General features: G+C 38.3%; 1 protein-coding gene across 1 annotated transcript; it reads left to right on the forward strand.

Moving 5' to 3' along the window:
* Window positions 1-953: 953 nt before the first annotated feature.
* Window positions 954-7,283, forward strand: Smp_165220 (putative embryonic ectoderm development protein; the record flags this gene model as incomplete). Its single annotated transcript, XM_018789080.1, has 5 exons — window positions 954-1,322; window positions 1,450-1,876; window positions 4,679-4,904; window positions 6,653-6,825; window positions 6,940-7,283. Exons 1-5 carry the CDS (start codon window positions 969-971, stop codon window positions 7,281-7,283), a joined length of 1,524 nt encoding a protein of 507 aa, XP_018654559.1. The 5' UTR covers window positions 954-968.
* Between the last annotated feature and the right edge of the window lie 15,889 nt (window positions 7,284-23,172).

Consider the following 23,172-nt stretch of genomic DNA (forward strand, 5'->3'; position numbering starts at 1 on the left):
AAAGCTTAGAACAGAGTGGGTTGGAGAATGCTGGTCGGCGGCCTATGCTCCACTGGGGGTAGCAGGCGTAAGTAAGTAAGATGACTTATCATCGACGATTGGTTTGCATAAGAATTTCCTTGCGGCCAGTAGACTGATTTTTCCAATACCTGATATATTATGTGCATACCTTGTTGTCATTGCTTTATTTGTTTATTGTCGAACCTTGGTTTTGAGTAAGTGCGTTGTTGACCTTAATAAAAACTTTCGAAACTTTTTGTAGCATTCCAGCAATTCTAAATGTTGTTGAATACTACTTCTATTGCTGATATAATAAGTTATGTTTTCACTTTTACAGTTGTAAAAGAACGACGAAACTATTATAATATCTGTGACTGTAACACAGTTAAAATTCCAGTGATTTCCATTATGTAGCTCGTTTGCTAAGTACAGGAATTCATACTCAACTTAAATCTTCAATTTTCCAAGGGGTAATGATACTACTAGGTTTCCGTGTTAATATTAAGTATAACGGGTTCCCAGCATACTATGTTGTTCGGAAATGTAGTGCCGTACCTACCAAGTCATCACTGCATGATTCCTATAAAACAAGATAAAGTTTACTGACTTCATAAGTTTTGGTGGAAACATTTTTCAAGCTAATTATGGCACTTTATTCGTACAGGCATCTTAAAGTGCTATACATAATGTACCGTTAAATGTCCATAAAGTTAATGTGTCAAAAGTATGTCAGTGGGCATAATTCTTAATCCCAAAGTAGTTAGGACGCTATTACGCAAATCAAAAAAGTATTTCGTAGCACTAACAGATTTTCAGCTTGTGTTCGAAAGACTAACAGGCTAATATTAGAGCCTTTGTCATTCCATATATATGTCTAAATGGTGGTCAATACTGTTTCTAAAATATCAAAAAGTTTTCAGATTTTTCGTTTCATTAAGCTGAATTTTAAATATATTTTTTTTAGACATATGAATGGGTATACAGATAGTTCTGTGCAGACTCAAAATATGACTCAATCAAATAATTTTGCATCGCCTAATAAGAGAGAAAGAACAGTGAATAGTAATCCTCACTCTTTTTCTCTCTCACCAAATATATCACCAAGAACTATCGAGCATCCCAGTCAAACTTCTTTGCCAACAAATCTAATGAATAGTCTTCCCAACGTAGTAGAAACCGCAGCTGTACCAAACTTCCAATATAAACCAACATGCATCATACGTGAAACACATAGCCAATCTGTTTTCGGTGTTGCGTTTAATTCAGTCAATCGAAGTCAACCAACTGATCCGCTTCTTTTTGCTACAGTTGCTAGTCACTATGTAAGCTTCGTATTAACAAAGTTAAATTTACTCAATCGCTTTTAATCCATTTGTTTACGTTAGTTCCTTTTACTTCTTCATTCCAGTATTAATATTTCTAGGTTTTACTTTTACTCATAATATGTAGGTTACAGTTTATCAATGTAGTCTGAAGAATGATCTGGAAGATAAATCTACTCAGAGCTCTGATATGTCATCTGTTTGTCTACTCCAATCCTTTGCCGATCCTGCTGGAGATAAAGAAGAGTTTTATTGTTGTGCTTGGTCGCGTGATACAAGTGGTAATGTAGCATCTAGTTGGTGGACTGATTGCTGTGAAAGTCGTCGACCACGTCCAACTCTTCATCCTCATCAAGGTCCTATCAGCTCTTCCAGTGGATCACTTCTACCCGCTCATCAGCAAGTAGTAGCTGCTGCAGGTAAACGTGGTGTAATTCGAATCCTCTGTCCTAGTATGGCTAGTTGTCCTGCTAGTCTTGTTGGTCACGGATCGTCTATTAATGAGCTAAGATTTCACCCAAGAGACCCTGCTCTACTATTTTCTTTTAGTAAAGGTTAGTGAAATATTTTATAAGTCGTTCATTAACTAATCCTAGTGGCTTATAGACATAAACTATACAACTCGCTTACTACTTTCAGATGTATTTCGCACCTTGCATTTGTCCATAATAGCACAAACTAATAATTATATACAGCCACAGTATAGTTAAATCACTCAGTTCATTAGAAATATATACATCTGAAGCTGTACTAATTCTTACCTACAAATTATACAAATAAGTACAACCCCTTACATTTAGTCGATTTATAACAATCCAAAGCTAATAAATAGAAAACGTTGTTACCAACTGAATTTATCAGTAACAAAAATATTTTGACGTTCATTAAGTCTTCACCAACATGTCCGATCTGTAATATTTTACGGCTAAATTTAAAAACAAAAATTAACTTACCTATACAAGTGAGGTAAGTTAAAAGTGTGAATATGTACTATCATAGTGTAGTGGAGATTCAAATATGGCTATTAAAAGTGAAAAGCTTTTGCGAATAAATACTTTGTGCAAAAAAGATTCTAGAACACTAAGTAAGTAGCAAGAGATTATGGAGTTAGTATTAGGCTGAATTCAATTTAGTGGTCATAAAGAATAACATGAATTAAAATTAGCTGAAAATAACACTATGGAGAAATAAGGAATCGGAGGATGACATTGTCATCCAAGTAGCTTTTCTTAAATCACTGGATAAAAGCTTATAAAATTTAAATACATTCTATTTCATATACCCTACCGTCAAGTTAAACGTTGATTTCTGCTATTTGCTGTCTGTTGCATTGAAATGCCTAGAAAGTGGAACCTACCATCTTTTTTATGTTCCATAATAAACTGAACGTTCCTCTGAGCCTAGTTGAGAGCTCCAGTGGGCAGTTTGGGTGGTGTTAATTATTACATACGATAAACCTGTCGTCGACATAACCCTAACAATACATCATCTCATTAATCGTCATTCCAGCCCAGTCTTTTTAGTATTGGCCGTAGAAACATCTTTCAGGGCACGAAACGGCACATCTCTCACATAAGCAGCAGTCGTTTGAAATCAGGTACTGATAGAGCCAAGAGACCAGAATACTGACAAATAATGTCTATGGTCTCAAAAAGAGTTATTTCAGTAAACAAAGATGTCATATCAAAAGAAATTGTTGACTTATATAAGTGTAATAAATCTAGTAGTTTTGATTCCAAAGCGTTCTAGGTTATAAGCAGCTGATTCAAACCTAACAAATTCATGTTGATCTTCTGAAATTTTTGTTTGTGCTCTCTTCAATTTGAGAGAAGGAAATTCTTAAGAAGCATCACCTGAACTATTAAAGGTAACATATTTCTTTTGCAGTATAAAGTCATACCACAGATCTACTTTTACATCATATCTGTGGGGTATATTTTTCGTCTTGGCTAACAAAGTGAATCATACGAATATAATATTTGGTTGGTTATTTCAGAACAATAAGACTGATTTGGTTCATCGCATTGTAACTACTGGAAAGTGTTGAAGCTATAATACATAAGCTAGTCTCGCAATTGACACTTCAGTGATAGGAAGCTAGTAAATATTCAGTAACTTCTGGCGGTAAATAATTAATAACTTCAGTTAAGAGAAAGTTCTGACGAAACTGACATTACTGTTTACAATTGCACACAAAAATGTATAAATTTGAGTCTCCACAATTCATAGCATCAAAGGAATGGGGTATTGACAGAAGTAAGCAGGTGATAAAATGAAAAAGCAAAAAGAAGTGAGTCGGTAGATGAGAGATATACAGATGCTCGAGGAAGATAAATGGTGAATCCTTTTGTATCACTGTTGTTCAGTTAGTCAGTTATCTCATCCAGGGTCTCCGATAACTGTGTCTTTTTTATGATTAACTCCAGGAAGTTTACTTTCATCCACATGAATCATACCCTTGAAGGCAGGCTTCATGAATTAGTTTCGTCCCTTGGTCTGGTCACATTTTCTTCAAAAACACTTTACTGACACCAATATTAGGCTAAGCGTTGTCTCAGGATAAGTAATACATAACTCACCCATTTCAGTTTCTTCATTCCCACTACCCCTTTGGGTAATTTTGATAAAAAAACATGTGGTCTCTCGACTTCATCTATATTCAGCGGTTACACCTAATAGCCGTATAGTAGGATGAAGCTTGCTTGTGTCAATGCATATCTCTTACTTCAGACAATCACATAAAAATCATGATCGACTTCAGCTTCAATTTCGGTGCTACTGAGAACAGCAGTTTTTGTAGACCAAATATGCTGTAAATGATGAACGGAAAATATAATTTTAGATATTTCTTTCAACCCATTAGGGCTCTAAATCATTACTGTTCCCAATAAAAAGTGTAAACCCATAAAAGTCATTCTTAACTTCAGTCAAAGAATTCGTTTCATAGTGTGGTAATCAATGGATTCTACTGCTAGCCACCATCCATCTTTGCTCGTAATGCATGTGACTTTATACAATATGGAGGAAATCCGCACAGGATGCACATATGGCAAAAACAGATTGATCATATGCAGTCTTAGACATCAGTGGGATTATTCAAACAAACGACACATAATGAGTCAATATAAATTTGTTTACGTTCTCAAATAAAGTGCACAATCCTAATAGTTTTTTATCTTACATCATATGTATTTTATAGCTTTTCCCACGTCGTTTGCTACGTGTTCGTATATTTCGTTTTAGTTGGTATAATAATGTTATTCGTACCAAACAATTAATGTTGTTTGAGTTCTTCATGAATAACATAAACTTCAGACTTCTTTGTCGTCACGTCCACTTCATTTGTCCTTATGTAGATTATACCATTCGTCTATGGAATATAGCTAGTCACGTGCTCGTATGTATTTTCGGTGGGGCTGAAGGTCACCGAGCTGAAGTTCTACATGGTGACCTATCCCTTACAGGTGATCTTCTGCTATCTGCTGGTATGGATCATTGTGTGAAAATTTGGCGGCTTAATACTCCTGAATTAGCCAATGCGGTAATAGATTCATTTAATTACCGCTCACGTTCGAATCCTAAGTAAGTGACACATTACATTATCAAATATCTTGAGGGTGAACATTCCTATTTTTCAGTGTGATCTGTTGATTTTGGTTGACAGTTAACTCACCATTTACACCAAGTTTTTCTCCGCTACGAGTGATGTCTTGTTTAACACCGTATTTAGTCGGTATCTCCTCTAAACAACTTATGCGTACCACAAAACTGAGTTCTGGTTATAATCTCCGACTTGATACCACAATTCTCTTCTTGATTGGTTTGATGATGAATTATCACATGATCTGAATTCATCAAAACCACCCAACATTACTGAAGAATCTCAGCTTGAGATTAGAGAACTTTATATTTTTTACTAGTTCTCTCATTAATTTTCATTACTATTATAAATATTCAAAAATTATCAGGTTATAAAAATCACCGAATTGAACCATTCATTCACTTACTACTTTCCACATCTCATTCAAGACAACCAGGTCACTTGAGCAATTTTGCTAGAGAAATTAACTGGGAATACGTGTTAGACTATTTTTCTTACTGAGTACAATCGCAGAAAATATAGGATTTAACATACATCCCGCATACTTGTTTGCAATTTAATTTCTATAGTGCCTATTGAATCAAAAAGTTAACATTTAAACTATCCAGTGATTATTAATGTGAAGCTACATAGTTATGCTTTCATAGCAGGCTCCTACTTTTATTTCAACTTACGATGTGTGTTTTGTATAAGGACAATATTTCTGTAGTGACTCCTTTTCATGTTTAATCCCCATATCAGCACTAGGACACAGCTAGAACTCTGATTCTCCAACCAACCAGGATACATATTATCACTCTAAATTAAGTGTTTACTGGACTAATGCCAATATTCCCTTCTGATTATGGGAAGTAGACAAGGGATTTCTAGGAACAAATTTTGCAAATAGTTTTCATTAGGAACTATCATCAGCTGGATTAGCAATAAAACAGAAGGAAACTCTGAATGACTTTTCGTTTCATCGAGAAGCCTTCAGTGGTGTCTTCGTGACTACATTTTGTGCTGCTTCAGCATTATATATTGTTATTCGTCGTAACAAGCGGTGTTCTGATTTCTAAATGTACAAAAGAATCTCTTTGAGCCAGCGGACCTGGGATAAATTTGTTTATTTGTTCTCAGTACGACATTAGTGAACGAGAACGCAAGTGAGAACAATCGAATGTATTTGAATACAAAATTACGAAACATCTTGGTAAAATCTGAGAACCATACGGTAAATACTTAATTTGCAAAATGTCAATCAATTGTCTCAAACTTGACTGTTCCTTTTGAAATATCAGTCAATCGTCTCAGACTTCATTGTTCTTTCGTTTCCACGCCAGTCATTCTTTGTTCTCGTTCTCTTTTCTTTGATCTTCTTTACCTTCGGCCTCCAGGCATTTCACTTTCGATTGATGACACATACTACTTATGTCTGTCGACTTCAGTAGCACACACCATAGTATATATGTACAACTAATTTTAGAGTAAACTACTGTCTTTCGTTGTATTTACCCAATACATCTTAATCATATGTATACTACGCAGCGTCACCGAAACCTATGATTTCACTGTTACGCAACATCAAAGTCTTACCACCAGGAAAGTAGTTGCAGACATTCAGAAAATTATCTCACCTAGTTATATGATCAGCGAAACTAAACATTCTTATGTTATCTGTATTCTAACTGTTTCCATTGTAATGAGCTATTTTTTGTGACCATATTTCTCTCAAACCACTATTTCGTAGGCCGTTCCCTGTGCTTGTTCAACACTTCCCTGAATTTAGTTCCCGTGATGTACATGGTAATTATGTGGACTGTGCCCGTTGGTTTGGCTCTTTAGTCATATCAAAATCGTGTGAAAACAGTGTTACACTCTGGAAGCCTGGCGGACTAGATGATTCCTCAGCAAATATACCTAGTTTATGCAATGGGTCTCCAAGTAATACCTCAACAGATGTTGGCGGTCTGCGTTTGCCGAGTCGGATGCAACATATTGGCTCATACACAGGTCCTGAATCGCCTATCCCCCCAGCACCTGGTGTCCCAACGGAACACAAGACAAGCATTATTCATCAGTTAAAAGCTACTGACTGTAACTTATGGTATATTCGTTTTGATATAGATTTAAAGAATCATGTTCTGGCTTTGGGTACAGGAACTGGGCCATCACGTGTCTATTTGTGGGACTTAAAATATCCTGAAAATGCTCTTAATCTCCCAGCTCAAGTACTTCATTTCCCTACAGTTAGTGGAGTTGGTCCCGGTGGTATGCCTTTAAGTCACAGTGCCATTAGACAAACTCGTTTTGCTGACGATGGAGATATTCTTTTGTGTGTAGGTGATAATGGACTAATTGTTAGATTTGATAAAATCTAAACCACTTTTGTATATTTATGATTAAAACTAATTAAATATCTGAAAAGTTGTTTTATATTCATGGTAATGAAAGACAGTGTCACTTCAAATATCGATAAAACATGGAACTGACAAAGTTATCTGAATGTTTGGTTAGGATTGAGAAATGAGTAATAATTCCTTCATTCTGTTGCATGTAAAAGGTCAGTAGTGTGGTTATAGTTAAACAAATAAACACAATCAGTCAGTCATATTAAGAAATTTTTGTACATCATATTTGAATAAACTGTACTATTTAATCGGATTCCAGCTGCTCTCACTTTATCCCTGGTTAATTAGTTGGATGGATTCCATAAAAACTTACCAAATTTGATATGCAGGTTAAGACTTAAAAGCTGGTTTGTGAAAATAATCTTTAATCATAAAGTTTCGTTTGGATATTCACGCCTTGCCTAACAAGTTTTACTATCATCCAGATTAACAGTACGACTTGATATAACTTAAAGTTCATCATCAGACGTATACAAGTAATGATTATTACGGACATGAATAGACGTGTCTTGTAGACCCTAAAGTTTCTTTTATCATGACTACGTTCTATATGACATCAATGATATGCTGTATGGGAAGTCGAAGTAATTTACTTAAACAACAATGAAATTATTTACATTATGATTGTCTAGAGATAATTTATACACGTTAACCAACTTTCAGTTTTTACATTCGATAAAAGTCGTAGTGTTCATTCCAACATTTTACTTTTAACAACACAGAATCATCTACTTGTAGTTAACCAGTTCATCATTTTACTGCTTATGTAACAGTTAATCCAGTTGCACTGTACGAGAATATCTACATCCCTACTTTCAACATTACATGATTAGAAATAAGTAGTCATCCAGTGTTTCTGTAATCCTTTTCATTATCTAGAATTCATGAAAATCGTATTCAATCAAATGGTCACTGTAAAAATACCTGGAATATTAGAGAGGAGAAGATTAGTGACTAAAATGGATAACATTTTAAAATTCAGTAATCTCTTCTTGTAGAAACTGATATTGTGAAAACTCTAGTCTACTAATATATGATTTACTGGGATAACTGATTGATATGTTGTTGGCTATCAGTTAGTCTGTAAAATTTTTGTTATGTAATAACTTTGATGCAACGAGCTACGTAAATAAATGACTACCAGAAAAAACCTCTCTCACTTCACAACTTAGTAACATAAGGTTTAATATAGGATATTTTTTACTTTATCATGTATAGCAATTTCCTGATTATTTAAATTTAAATCATATTCAAATTACATTACCACTTCAGTCCTTATTGTGTCGCACAAGGTCTTTTATATTCCTTTCATATATAGATTATAGATTTTACATCAGGTAACGATATTAATGTAGCAGGAACCTGCAATATTGTGTTCAATAGTTATTCCCATAAGTTATCTATAGTTACCTGCTAGGCTCCATGATATTGAATGGCACCACAATATCATCGGTTGTATAAGGAAGAAGTGCTACCTTGGCTTCGTTCGAGGTAATTTTCTGTGAGTTTTCAGTAATTGCAGTGCTACTAGTAATAAGGAAAATCTAGATATTACATTTCTTCAAATGCTGAGCCACTTATTGGTACACACTCTCTTTGACAAATATGGGGCGAATGTTTCAAGGTAACATGAAATTGAAACACAATTGCCAGTATTTTTAGACTCTGACCAATGTAAAAGGTATTCTGTACATTCGCTAAATTTGTCAGTGACATAATTATCTCATTTTTATCAAAACACCAATGAAATTATCTCTACCAGTAGTCATTGACGACTATTAGATCGTTTGTTACTCAGGTTAGTGGTTATGGATAGTTCAATTATTTAAATGCGACTTATGTTGATGAGTAATATTATTGAATAGCCTGAAATTAAAGACTCAACATTTGTTTCCGAACTGAAATTTTACATGGATCTAATGCTATGCTTTCAGGTTCAAAACCTAAACAGTACTACTATCTGTTACTTGGTTTACAGTATCTATCCAGCTATGTCAAGAAAATGTACAATTTAATCTTATTGCACACTAGATTCATATTGCTAGCTTTAAACTGGTGCTGATTCCTTCCAAAGTTAATAAGCTTTTTGTTAATGAATATCAGGAAAAACTTATAAAGTTAAGTGGTAAAAATTTGTTTTATTAGGATATAATCACTGCAAAATAAGTTCTGTCCCTATTATCAGACACGGGTCTATAGGTGACAGTAACCTTAATATCCTATCCAGCTGAGTAATCGCCCTTTCAATTTTAATGTTTAACTGAGTTGTTGGATAGTTTCGCGTCTTCTTCATCTCCTTGACCTCAATCTTTGATTGTTTTTTGCTGCTAGAAAAAGAATGAAATTTAATCTAAATGCCATACTTCCCTGACATAATGCTGATCTATCAGTTAGTCGAAAAGATCAAATATCAGTGACAAAATGAACTCTAGGTACACGCACTTCACATTTAATACTGTATGAAAACTAACGAATGGCTACATGAATCCTTACATCCCAAGGGACACATGTAGATTGTAACTCGTGACTTATTACTTTCAGTTTGCGCGGAATATTAAGAAGTAAGTAGATATTTGAAACAGACAGCAAGTCATACAACACTTTCAAATTGTATAGGCATATGTAGTGTTCCTAACTCCGCCTGTAGCTCCTCCGGGGGTTACTGCCAGTCCCAAGCCCGGGTAAAGGAGGAGGGTTGGGCATGGGGTTAGCGACCCCATCCCGTAGAAAAACCAACTCGCTAAAAAAACGCTAACCAGAAAAAATTATTCAAACCATTTAAACTCTGCCCCGGGAATAGAAGGAATAATTATGACGTCTCATGATGAAAGCCGAGTTCCTTCGGAAGTCATGAGGCCGATGCACCTTCTTACAACCAGAGCGACAATTTTTATAGGTACATGGAATGTCCGGACAATGTGGAAAACCGGAAGAGTCTTCCAAATTGCTGCAGAAATGAGAAAATACAACCTGGAGATGCTTGGAATCAGTGAAACACATTGGACAACAACGACTATCTTCAGGGGAACTTCTGTTATACTCCGGTCATGAAGAAGAAAATGCCCCACATACACAAGGAGTGGCATTGATGCTGTCCAGAAAAGCACAAAATGCACTTATTGAATGGGAATCTCATGGACCAAGGATCATCAAAGCCTCCTTCAAAACAAAGATAGAAGGCATCACAACGAACGTCATTCAATGCTATGCGCCTACCAACGACTACGATGAAGACACTAAAGACCAATTCCAAGATAGGCTGCAGTCGATCGTCGAGAAGTGCCCAACCAAGGACCTGACCATTCTGATGGGAGATTTCAATGCCAAGGTTGGAATGGACAACACTGGATACGAAGACTTCATGGGACGACATGGACTGGGAGAAAAGAACGAAAATGGTGAGAGATTTGCAAACCTATGTGCCTTCAATAAACTGGTCATAGGTGGCACCATATTCCCACACAAAAACATACACAAAGCCACTTGGATTTCACCGGATCACACTACACAGAATCAAATCGACCATATCTGCATCAACAAAAGTTCAGGAGTACGATGGAGGATGTGAGAACCAGAAGAGGAGCTGATGTAGCATCCGATCATCATTTGCTGGTCGCCAAGATGAAACTAAAACTTAAGAAGCAGTGGACAACGGCGCGGACAACATCACAAAAGTTTAATACGGCTTTTCTTCGAGATGCTGACAAATTCAACATAGCCCTCAGCAAAAGGTTCCAGGCCTTTCGTGACCTACTCAATGGAGAGGGAACTACAATGGAGAGCAGCTGGAAAGGTATTAAGGAGGCAATCGTTTCAACATGTCAGGAGGTTCTGGGCCACAAGAAGCACCATCACAAGGAATGGATCACTGTTGATACACTGGATAAAATTGAAGAAAGGAGGAACAAGAAGGTAGCAATCAATACCAGCCGAACAAGAGCGGAAAAAGCCAAGGCACAAGCCGAATACACAGAGGCAAACAAGCAAGTGAAGAGGAGCATCAGAACCGACAAACGTAAATATGTGGAAGATTTAGCAATGATAGCGGAAAAGGCTACAAGAGAGGGAAACATGAGACAACTGTATGATATAACAAAGAAACTCGCTGGAAATTACCGTAAACCAGAAAGACCAGTGAAAAGCAAGGAAGGCAAAGTAATCACCGACATTGAAGAACAACGAAACAGGTGGGTAGAACACTTCAAGGAACTCTTGAATCGACCAGCTCCACTGAACCCACCCAACATCGAAGTAGCACCCACAGACCTCCCAATCGATGTTGGCCCACCATCAATTGAGGAGATCAGCATGGCCATTAGACAAATCAAGAGCGGCAAAGCAGCGGGACCAGACAACATCCCGGCAGAGGCACTGAAAGCAAATGTAACAGCAACTGCTAAGATACTCCACATCCTCTTCAGTAAGATTTGGGACGAAGAACATGTACCAATAGACTGGAAAAAAGGACTTCTGATCAAGATACCAAAGAAAGGCGATCTCAGCAAGTGTGATAAGTACAGAGGCATCACTCTTCTCTCAATACCAGGAAAAGTCTTCAACAGAGTATTGTTAAACAGGATGAAGGATTCCGTAGACGCCTAACTTCGAGATCAACAAGCTGGATTTCGTAAGGATAGATCGTGTACAGACCAAATCGCAACTCTACGTATCATTGTGGAACAATCAATCGAATGGAATTCATCACTCTACATCAACTTCATTGACTACGAGAAGGCATTTGATAGCGTAAACAGGACAACACTATGGAGGCTTCTTCGACACTACGGCGTGCCTGAGAAGATAGTCAATATCATACGGAACTCCTATGATGGACTAAACTGCCAAATCGTCCACGGAGGACAACTCACCGACTCATTCGAGGTAAAGACCGGTGTTAGGCAAGGTTGCCTACTCTCACCCTTTCTCTTTCTCCTGGTGATCGACTAGATCATGAAGACGTCAACAACTGGAGGAAATCACGGGATACAGTGGACAGTCAGGATGCAGCTTGACGACCTAGACTTCGCGGATGATCTGGCTCTTCTATCACAAACGCAACAACAAATGCAGGAGAAAACGACCAGTGTATCAGTAGCCTCAGCAGCAGTAGGTCTCGATATAAACAAAGAGAAAAGCAAGACTCTCCGATACAATACAATATGCACCAATCCAATTACACTTGACGGAGAAGCTTTGGAAGATGTGGAAACCTTTACATATCTGGGCAGCATCATTGATGAACACGGTGGATCAGATGCAGATGTGAGGGCGAGGATCGGCAAAGCAAGAGTAGTATATCTGCAACTGAAAAACATCTGGAACTCAAAACAATTGTCAACCAACACCAAGGTTAGAATTTTCAATACAAATGTCAAGACAGTTCTACTGTATGGGGCGGAGACGTGGAGAACTACGAAAGCCATTATCCAGAAGATACAATGTTTATTAACAGTTATCTACGCAAGATACTTCGGATCCGATGGCCAGACACTATCAGCAACAAGTTACTGTGGGAAACAACAAACCAGATTCCAGCGGAGGAAGAAATCAGGAAGAAGCGCTGGAAGTGGATTGGGCACACTTTGAGGAAATCACCCAATTGTGTCACAAGACAAGCCCTCACATGGAATCCTGAAGGTCGAAGGAGAAGAGGAAGACCAAAGAACACATTACGCCGAGAAATAGAGACAGACATGAGAAGAATGAACAAGAACTGGAAAGAACTAGAAAAGAAGGCCCAGGACAGAGTGGGTTGGAGAATGCTGGTCGGCGGCCTATGCTCCATTGGGAGTAACAGGCGTAAGTAAGTATGTAGTGTTCCTACTTATTGATAATATCTTTGTACGTGATTATGAATCTGATTTGAATCTCAAATACATTATGTTCGATTGTGCTCACAAACTTCTTTATTACTTAAAGACTGTCCCATACGTGACTACTAAAGTACGAATAGGACAGTTCTGAGAATTACTAGTTGCCATACCTAGTCTGATTATTTTGACTGTCACAAAGTAATATGATGTCAATAGTTTGAAGTAGTAGTTTATGGGAGGAATATTTTAAATACAGCCTGTACAAATCTATGGATTTTATCTCGTTTCTCTTTGGACAATGTAATTCAAATGCTTTAGGTTGTAGGGCCCAAATCATTCGACAAAGATTATCTACATGGGTGAGCTAGTTAGTTAAATTCGAATACTAATCGACGTTAAGACAAAGCAGCAAATGTCCACGGCAGTCAACAGACTTATGCGACAGCGATAGAAATGAAAAAGAATATCTATAGAGTGTAATCATAAAGAAAATGGTAGATTGTGTTGTTCAAAGTCTTACTCACCAGGAAAGATCACCAACGTAGATGGTCTTTGTCGAATGATTGGGGGACTGTTCGAATTAGACGAGCACGATGTGATCAACTAGCCGACATCAAAGTCACACCCCACAGTTAGTACTTAACGTGAATTAACCTGCCGTTGTATCCCGGCACTATGAATTCGATGTTCATCTTGTGCTAACGAGGTATGGCAACTTGGACCGATGCATATATATGTCTGGTCCTACGTTGTAGCTGACTGACTGTATTCCGGCACTATGGCTGTTTTGATTACCGTACAACACAAACGACGTGATTGCGAAAATATATTAGTAAGAGTAGGTACAAGAAACAGTACGACAACTCATGCATGAATCAGTCCATGATGTGTATTGGTTGTCCTTGATATTACCGACGATCGGAAAACTATTTGATACTCAGTGTCCCGACTGCCGGATGATTTGGTTACAGGTCAGTAATATTTCATTGGCTCTATAATCCCTTTTGCAACTATCTGATTATTTGTCTTCTCCAGGGTTACCATTTCATACATCTTTATTATGTGATTACTTAAGACATAAATGTACTTCTCCAATTGTCTCTACCGGATGTCACAAAAATCCCGGGGGCCCGCTATCTAATGAGAATCTATTTTTCACCTTTGTCAAAGGTATGGTTTCGAACTCCTGATCAGCAGTCAGATTCGTACGTCTCTTGTTTAGGCCACTTGTAAAATTTAGTCCATATTAGGTTTGTACCTAGTTTGGAGGTCTTAACCACGTAGTCCTTAGAATTGAACATACAATAACTTAGAAGATTCCCACTGGACGTTGTACGATAACAAGAGGCACTAAAAGCCAACACGGAATCATTATCGAGACCACAAAACTTGGTCATTCAGGCGTTGGTATCCAGTATATAATGGCTCACAGTGAACGATCAGTCTATGAATGTTAATAAGATCATCCGAAAAACCCTTTGTATGATTGCTAATCTTTAGTCCGTTCAAGAGTAACATCCCCATCTGAAAAACAATTTACCAAACCCGAATCTCTATCACCAGTTTGATATATATTGTAGCAATAAGTAAATCCCTGAAATCAATAGATCTGTAAGTGTTCGACATTGGATGCTGACCACATTTGTTTTAATGGACTCACTAAGCTGAAGGCTCTCGGTCATGTATATGCACCAGATCACGAGTTGGGGCGGCGTGCTCAATGTCTCCTGTAATCGCTAGCCAGTTTGGACCAGTCAATCCACAAAATAATCTATCAAATATATCTTCAAACCTCCTCGCTTCTGACTTTTAATTTCACTGGGTGGGTGCGATTCGATTGTAGGTGTTACTGGTAAAGTGTTTTCAAACTACAATACCTATGGTATCTTCAATATGTTGTGGTGAGTTTTTAGCCCAAAGAAGCCGGGAAGTGGATGTGTAGTTGCATTGGTTCCATGCCAAAGGGTTCTCGTAGTTGAACATATAGTTACTGAATAAATTGACATGCAACACTTGTTGGAGGACGGTAATCCTGTGAACGCGAGAACAATTGATCGGTATAGCATAGCTCAGCCTTGCAGACGTGATCATCCTTGTAATAAGTCTCTATACAAATTAAAATATATTATGCTATCTCCAGTCCAAATGTTTTCTCCAGAGGCACTAAACATAATGCTGATAACATGATAGGACGAGCCAGCGTAGATAATGATAGGCCTTCCACGTAAGATCTCATATATTAGGTGGTCAAATCCTGACAAATCCACAATCTTAGGATTAGGTCAAAAGTCAGAAGCAAGGAGGTTCGAAGATATATTTGATAGATTATCAATATTTCGTGGATTGACTGGCCTAAACTGGCTAGCGATTACAGGAGACATTGAGCACGCCGCCCCAACTCGTGATCTGGTGCATATGCATGACCGAGAGCCTTCAGCTTAGTGAGTCCATTAAAACAAATGTGGTCAGCATCCAATGTCAAACACTTGCAGAGCTATTTATTTGCCGCTACAGATCATCCCCCCTAGTGGGGTAGTGATAACCCTACGACGCAGTCAGTTAGAAGTTTAAACACAACGAGTTTGTCATTGGTAAACACTCTTCTGATAGTTCGCTATGATTAACAGTGTCTGGTCATATTTCTTTACAATTAGGGAGCATGAAGTACAACATAGTAATAAGGAAACAAAGTACAATCAAAATTTCGGTTTTTTCGTAAACATCGTTCTCTTTATCGTCTTTTCCAGCCGTCCTGGAAAAGAAAATGTAAGCGCATGTCAAAATACACTCATACGCGCGTAAAGACACAAAGCGGGCGAAAAAAGATAAAAGCGATTTTCAAGGAATTTTTTTCGTTTTTTTGGAATAAATATATGAGTTTAAGCATATTAAATTTCATAACAACAAATCACGTATTCTAATGTATAAAGTTTGTGTTCGACCACTTATTGAATACTGCGTGTTTATTCTTAGTAGCGCGCGCATAAAGGATAAATGAAGGCTGGAATCAGTACAGAGACGATTTACACTTCGTACTCCTGGAACTGATTGTGCCTTGACATATAATTCTAGGTGTAATAAACTCGGGCTTGACCCTTTATGGAAGAGGAGACTCAAACAAAATCTTATCTTCTTTTTCAAAATACTTGACAAACTATCCTTCACATCCAACCAGGCGATCTAATATGCTGAAGCTTCACATTACGACATTCGTAACTCCTTGTCTTTAGCGAAACAAACATATTCCAGATCTTCTCTCTATATGAATTACTTTACCTGTAAATTTTCTAGACTCTGGAATAATCTACCACAATACATCCGTACGATAAAATCTCCTTCATTGTTTGTTCGCTCCATTATTGCATATTGCTCCTCTGAAAATGCATTAAATGCTCTAGCGCCTGTAAATGTATCTTACTCCAAAAGTGGGACTATAGGAACTTTAAATGTTTAACCACTTACTCGCTGTCACTTTACATTAACACTGTCACTCGCAACTCCAACACGTTTGAATAATATCTAACATGAACAGTGGTAACCTGACCGGCGTATTTTGGCAATCATTGTTTTGTGGTTCCGTGCTCTTTGCTTTAATCTTACTTTCTCTAGTTGTAGATATTTATCAATAACTCGCTCTGGCACTGGAAGTAACCTTAAAGAAATACGTTCATAAATCATCAGGCTATCCACTTAAGAAAAAATTTAAAGTTCCCTGGAGTTGGATTGGCTTGCCGTGATATATATCATATATTAAATACCTATCAATTACTGAACCAGCAAACATAAAACAATCTTATATTTCATGTTTGTTCTCTACATTAAATGTTGCTATTTATATCAATCTGATCATGCCTGTAAACTGGTGTGAATTCTGTAGTTATTATTATTTTCAGAATGTATTATTATTATTATACATAATACAAATGAAAATCAAGATAGGGCAAAATGTTAACTGGTGTCTTACGTGCGATAGTCATTTGAATGTTCTCGAAATCTTACTCTTCTTTCAGAACGCCTTGTTCTAAGTTTATTTTCAGACACTGCCGAAGTATCAACGTGTGTGTTAGCGTCGGATGGGGTATTATAAATGTAGGGGCCGTGTCGTTTGAGTGTACCGAACGAAAGTCAACGTGGATCGGATTTCCCTCAAAATACGCTGCTTTGATTCGACCGATGCTGATGCTATCGTTAGTTTCTTTCTTTTCGATATTATAGTGCTTGGGTTCATGCTGAATAACTTTGAAGGGTTCATTGTATGCTGATTCGATGGGTCGCCAATGTGAGTCTTGACGTACGAAGGCATGTGTACTATATCATAAATCAGGTTGAAAAAACATCAGTTGGTTTAGGTCGAATGGAAACAGGTTTGACTGAACGCATTGCGTTCGTAAGCCTGCTGGTGTAGGAGTTTAGATCCATGTTCACTGAAGAAGATGAAGGATCAACAAATTCTCCTGGAAGCGGAAGTGTATTTCCATAAACAAGTATTCAATGTCAGCTCTCACTGCATTGTGAATACCCAGTAAGACAAGTGGAAGAGCGTCGGTTTACTGCGAGACGTTTGCAGCTGATAGTAAAGCTTTTATTTGTCGGTGAAAGCGTTTTACCGACCCTTTTGCTTGTGGGTGGTAGGTGGTCGTTCGGAAGCGAGTGATTCCTAGTAGTGTGGTCAGACAACGGAAAAGTCCATATTCGAACTGGCGTCCGCGGTCTGTAGTGATGGTTGAAGGGCAGCCGAGATTCGCTACTCATCGTTCGACGAAGGCGCAGGCCACTATTTCAGCAGTAATTTCCTTAATAGGTACTGCTTCTGGCCATCGAGTGAAACGGTTTACGCAGGTTAAAAGACAAGAGTATCCAATTGAATCTGATGAGGGTCCTACCAAATTCAGACGAACGTGGTCGAAACGAGCCTGATGGACATTTGTTGTGTCTAATCACCTTAGCTTACGCAGGAGCGTGCCCACTCCCTCACGTCTTTATTCATACAAAGCCTCAAAACCGTTCGGCTATAAGCTTGATGGATGCACGAACACCTGGACGAGAAAGTTTGTGCAACGTATTGAAGACGTTGCGTCGATACTTTTTCGGCACGATTGGACGATCCCTACCTGCAGACGTGTCACATTGTAGGGTTTCCTTACCCGTTCCCATCTGTTTAATGCGCAGTTTGAGGGTTGTTGAGGATAACTCGTGCTGAAGATCGGTGTCTTCTTTTCGACGCTGGACGAGTCTAAGAAAGCCGATTCCTTGGAAACTGTTGAAGGAAGTTATCCGAGACAAGGCGTTTGCAACTATATTGTTTGCTCCAGAAATGTGTTGTATATCTGAAGTCAATTGAGAAATGTAATTCAGTTGTCGAGACTCACGAGTTGAGTACCTGTCTGAAGATGAGCTGAAAGAGGAAGTAAGAGGTTTGTGATCAGTAAAAAGGGTGAATTATCGGCCATCGATAGAGTGTTGAAAATGCCGTAAAGCACAACGCATAGCTAGGAGTTCCCCACCGAAAGTGCTTTACCTCGATTCAGTGTCTAGCAACCGTCTCGAGAAACATGCCAAAGGTTGCCAAGAGTGGTCAACCCATTGTTGTAAGACTCCTCCGATTGCTGCGTGGGATGCGTCTACTGCGACACTGATGGGTTCTTGAGTGTCTTGATGTACCAGCATGGTCACCTTTGCGATATGTTCCTTAACTGTAGAGAATGCTTTACGCCCATTGTCGTCCAGATTGATGGATTTCGCATTTCCACGAAGTTGGTCAGATAGCGGTTTTATAAGGGACGTTCGTTTTGGTATGAACCGTCTATAGAGACTTACAAGGCTGTTGAATATGCGCAATTGCTTAATAGTGGTAGGTTCTGGGTAGTCTAGAATGGCCGCCACTTTTCTTCTAAGAGATCGGATGCCTTGGGCATCAATAGTGTGTCCTTGGAAATCTAAGTAGTCTGTTCCGATTTGGCATTTCTGAATGTTTACAGTAATGTCATGCTTTTCCAGTCGTTTGAACACAATGTCCAGATGCTGGAGATGGGATTTCCTGTCCGAACTTGCTATCAAGCAGTCATCAACATACGCATGTATGAAGTTGAGACCTCGAAAAACGTCATCTATGAATCTTTGGAAATCTGGGCAGCATTTCGTAAGCCGAAAGGCATTCGCGAAAATTCGTAGAGTCCAAAGGAAGTGATGATAGCGGATTTTGGAATATCGTCTGTAGCCATAGAGATTTGGTTATAGGCTTTAACCAAGTCAATTTTCGAAAAAACAGTTGTACCTTTCATTGGTATCTATCAAATCGTGAATGTGAGGCAACGGGTAACGACTGGGAATGGTTTTTGCATTCAAACGCCGATAATCACCAGTTGGACGCTAATCGTTGCTGTCCTATTTAGGGACTATGTGCAAGGGAGATGCCCATGGGCTGTTTGACGGTTGAATAATTCCTAACTCTATAATGTGGTCAGATTCGTCTTTGGCCAACCTCAGGTTTTCGGGAGCCAGTCGGAGTGCTTTCGAGAATACAGGTGGTCCTCTAGTCGTGATGTGATATGTAACATTGTTGGTTACACACGGCAACTTCGGTTGCGGTCGGTATATCCCACAGTATTTATCGAGTAATAGTTGATACGATGGGTCTCTTGTGTGCCTAATTAAGACTGGAGATAATCAGCAACCTGAAAAAGAAGTTACAAAAACAGATAACTTAATGTTTACGTCTACTAGCCTCCGTTTGCGCGTATCGATGAGTAGATTGTGATGTTGTAGGAGGTCTGTACAAATGATTGGCATAGAAACATCTGCAACAACTAAAATCCAGTGGATGGGTTTGCGTAAACCCACGTTAAGGTAAACGTACCTTTTACCATATGTGGCGATTGGCTTTCCGTTTGCCGCATGTAAGCTTAAAATAGATTCGTGAAGCTGGTCTTTAGATTAGCGAGAAGAACGCCAACTAGATGTTACGTGCCTGTTGAATTAGCGTGGTAGTGCTTTGTGAGTGTATCGTTCACGCCGTGCTCGTAGAAGTTGGCTTCTGAGTAGCGGAACCAGGCTTCGCTGTTGTCTGATCATAAGGGCATTAGTTGGAGCGAAGGTGGGGACATAGTCTTTAGCTTTAGTACTTTGTATGTCTGTTCCGTCATAGTGAAAAATCAAGTATGAGAATGAACGAGGAAAAAAAATCCGAAAACTCGGAAAAGATACCACAGCATATTAAAATTAAAATAAAGCAATGATTTGTGAAATTCTAAAAAGGAACAGACTCAGTTATAGGTTGGTGTACCAGACCACGTTAGGTTCACCAATGAAGATACCACAGGTATCGTAGTTTGAAAACACTTTACCAGTAACATCTACAATCGAATCGCACCCACCCAGTGAAATTAAAAGTCAGAAGCGAGGAGGTTTGAAGATATATTTGATAGATTATCAATATTTCGTGGATTGACTGGCCTAAACTGGCTAGCGATTACAGGAGACATTGAGCACGCCGCCCCAACTCGTGATCTGGTGCATATACATGACCGAGAGCCTTCAGCTTAGTGAGTCCATTAAAACAAATGTGGTCAGCATCCAATGTCAAACACTTACTGAGCTATTCTTTTGGTGCATTATTTGGCTGCTACATGGTGATTTGAACGTAAATCACTTTGTGGGTATTTATGTGAAAGGAAAACCTCTCTGTTACGACCATTTTCTCGAAAACATTCGTATTTTTTCAGCCTTTCGTCATTGTTGTTCTTTTTCTTCATTTCATGTCACTCCACGATATTTTCATTCGTAGTTTTGTCTGTTACCATCGTGACGTATTGATCCCGTACTTAGTTTTTAAAATTTTTTCCTGGGCAGTTCTCAACGATGGAATGCAGCCTGTGGTAAAACTGATCTGCATTAGGTTTACTCGTGTTATCGGTAGGTGCCTAGCACTGGATGAAACGAACTGTAACCATTGCCTTTTTCAGGATATGGCATCATAACCTTTCTCTGTGAAGACCCTTTAACTCACAAGGGAGGGTCTTAATAGGTCGGATGATTTTCTCTGTCTAGCATTTTTCAACGGGATAGAATTGCAAATCCACACCTGATCGCCCTTTTTTGCTCGAGCATTAGACAGCTATTCACCGCAGATTGGCTGATGGTGGAGCTATACACTGTAATGTCACCCAAGTGTGTCAAGCGAGTTTATGGAGCTAGACCAACAAATATTATCCATTTTATCGGATGGAAAGTTGTTGTTTAGATCGATAGACATCATATCAGTTAGTACACACTAGATAACTAGGTGAAATCTGATCTGTGACAATCATATGAGCATGCCGAATCTTCAGATGGCGTAAAGTTCACAGACATCCTAAACGAAAAACTGATTTCATGTATGTCCGAATGAGAATGTACAAATTTATGTAATAAGATGAGAAATCAACACCGAATGAATATGACTCCTGTTGAGAATAATACAGTAAGAGTTTATATATAAAATGTAGCGGAATTATTTTAGTAAAAGCTAGCCACCAATGTCACATCTACATAGTCAAAGCAAAGGCAAGTTCAAAAAGTTAGTTTAAACAAGTGCGCATAATGAAAGGTGTTATATTCTTTTAATGGGAACTCCGTAAAAATTAAGAAAACATGTTTGATATTTCAAATAAACAGAATGTGAACACGAGCTCAGGTCTGGACTGCATAATATAAAACCCTCATTTGGTTCCAAAGCCGTCCAAATAAATGCAGGATCATGCATGTATATATCACTGTTAACCTTACTGATATTATAAAGTTATTACTAACCATAACAATAGAGAGGCTTATCAGTGTAACACAGTTGGACCTCTGTTATTCAGTAATAAAAATAGTAATTCTGATGACTTCTTCAGTCTTTGAGATGTGTTCTTCGGTAAATGTTCACTTCCTCTTTAAACTCGTTCGCTAATGAAGCTAATGCCGCTTGTTAATTTCTGGAAGTAATGATCATTGACCACCCAACGTGAAAGGCAGTATCACATCATGATTTTATTGGAATGTGATTTTTAAACTTCTTTACTATGGCTTTGTGGATGATTAGCCCTAGAAGAGACAAAATTATAGAAGACTTTAATACCAAATCATTATTTTGGATACATAGTGCCAATATATGGTCACCTCACATCATATGACAAAGTAGAGGGGAAACTTCAAAGCCTGTAAGTCGCGTTTTGCGACGGATTTTGAAAATGCCCCTCGATAACCTGGTTTCTACACGCTGAGTACATCTGCATGTTATGGTTTTTACTAAGACGTGGATAAGCTGTATGAATGCATTATTTTAAGTGAGGCCTCTCATTGTGAGTGATTTTAGAAGAGTACCCTCATTAAAACATTCGGAGGCTCTGCAAAGTGACTGAAATTCTCGAAAACTTTCACGAGCTACCGCACTGCAGTACGCAGATGATTTTGAGTCATGACTTGCAGTTACTTCAAGGTATTTTTTATGAACGTGTGGGAATGATGTATTTTTGATGGTATACTAGAGTGTGCCAGGGTATCAGGTCAGGATTGCAGCGCTCTAACCAGAAATGGTCCCCGAATTTCGACTTCGAGTCCATCAGACTAATTCTTCCAGATGAGCTTGCAGATTAAGATGTTGGCGATATAGTCTATTGTTCTCGAAGCTTTGATATCATCTGGGAACGCGAATGTCGATCACTCAAGCAGCCTTGATAATTGGTTAATATGGAACAGAAATAACTAGTGGAGTAGAACAGTGCTGTGAGGCATACCACCTTCAACAGCCACTCATCCGGATAGTGGCCTATTAGATCTTATAATCTGTCTTCGGGTGCTAAGGAAGTTGTTATCCGGTCTTGCATAGTGTCCACTATTTTACATATGAAAAGCTTCTTCACACCAAATGTCTTACCAAAATCTATCCATACTACGTCATTAACGGAAAGAATAAACTGAAAATCCCCCAGAAGTGTTTTTCAATCTTACTGTTATTATTTCGTTCTTCATCCTGTCTTGTATCTCGACTTTTACTCAGGCTTTTTGTAACCAAGTTTTATCTTCTC

Source organism: Schistosoma mansoni, chromosome W (genome assembly GCF_000237925.1).
Source record: "Schistosoma mansoni strain Puerto Rico chromosome W, complete genome".
Lineage (NCBI taxonomy): Eukaryota > Metazoa > Platyhelminthes > Trematoda > Strigeidida > Schistosomatidae > Schistosoma > Schistosoma mansoni.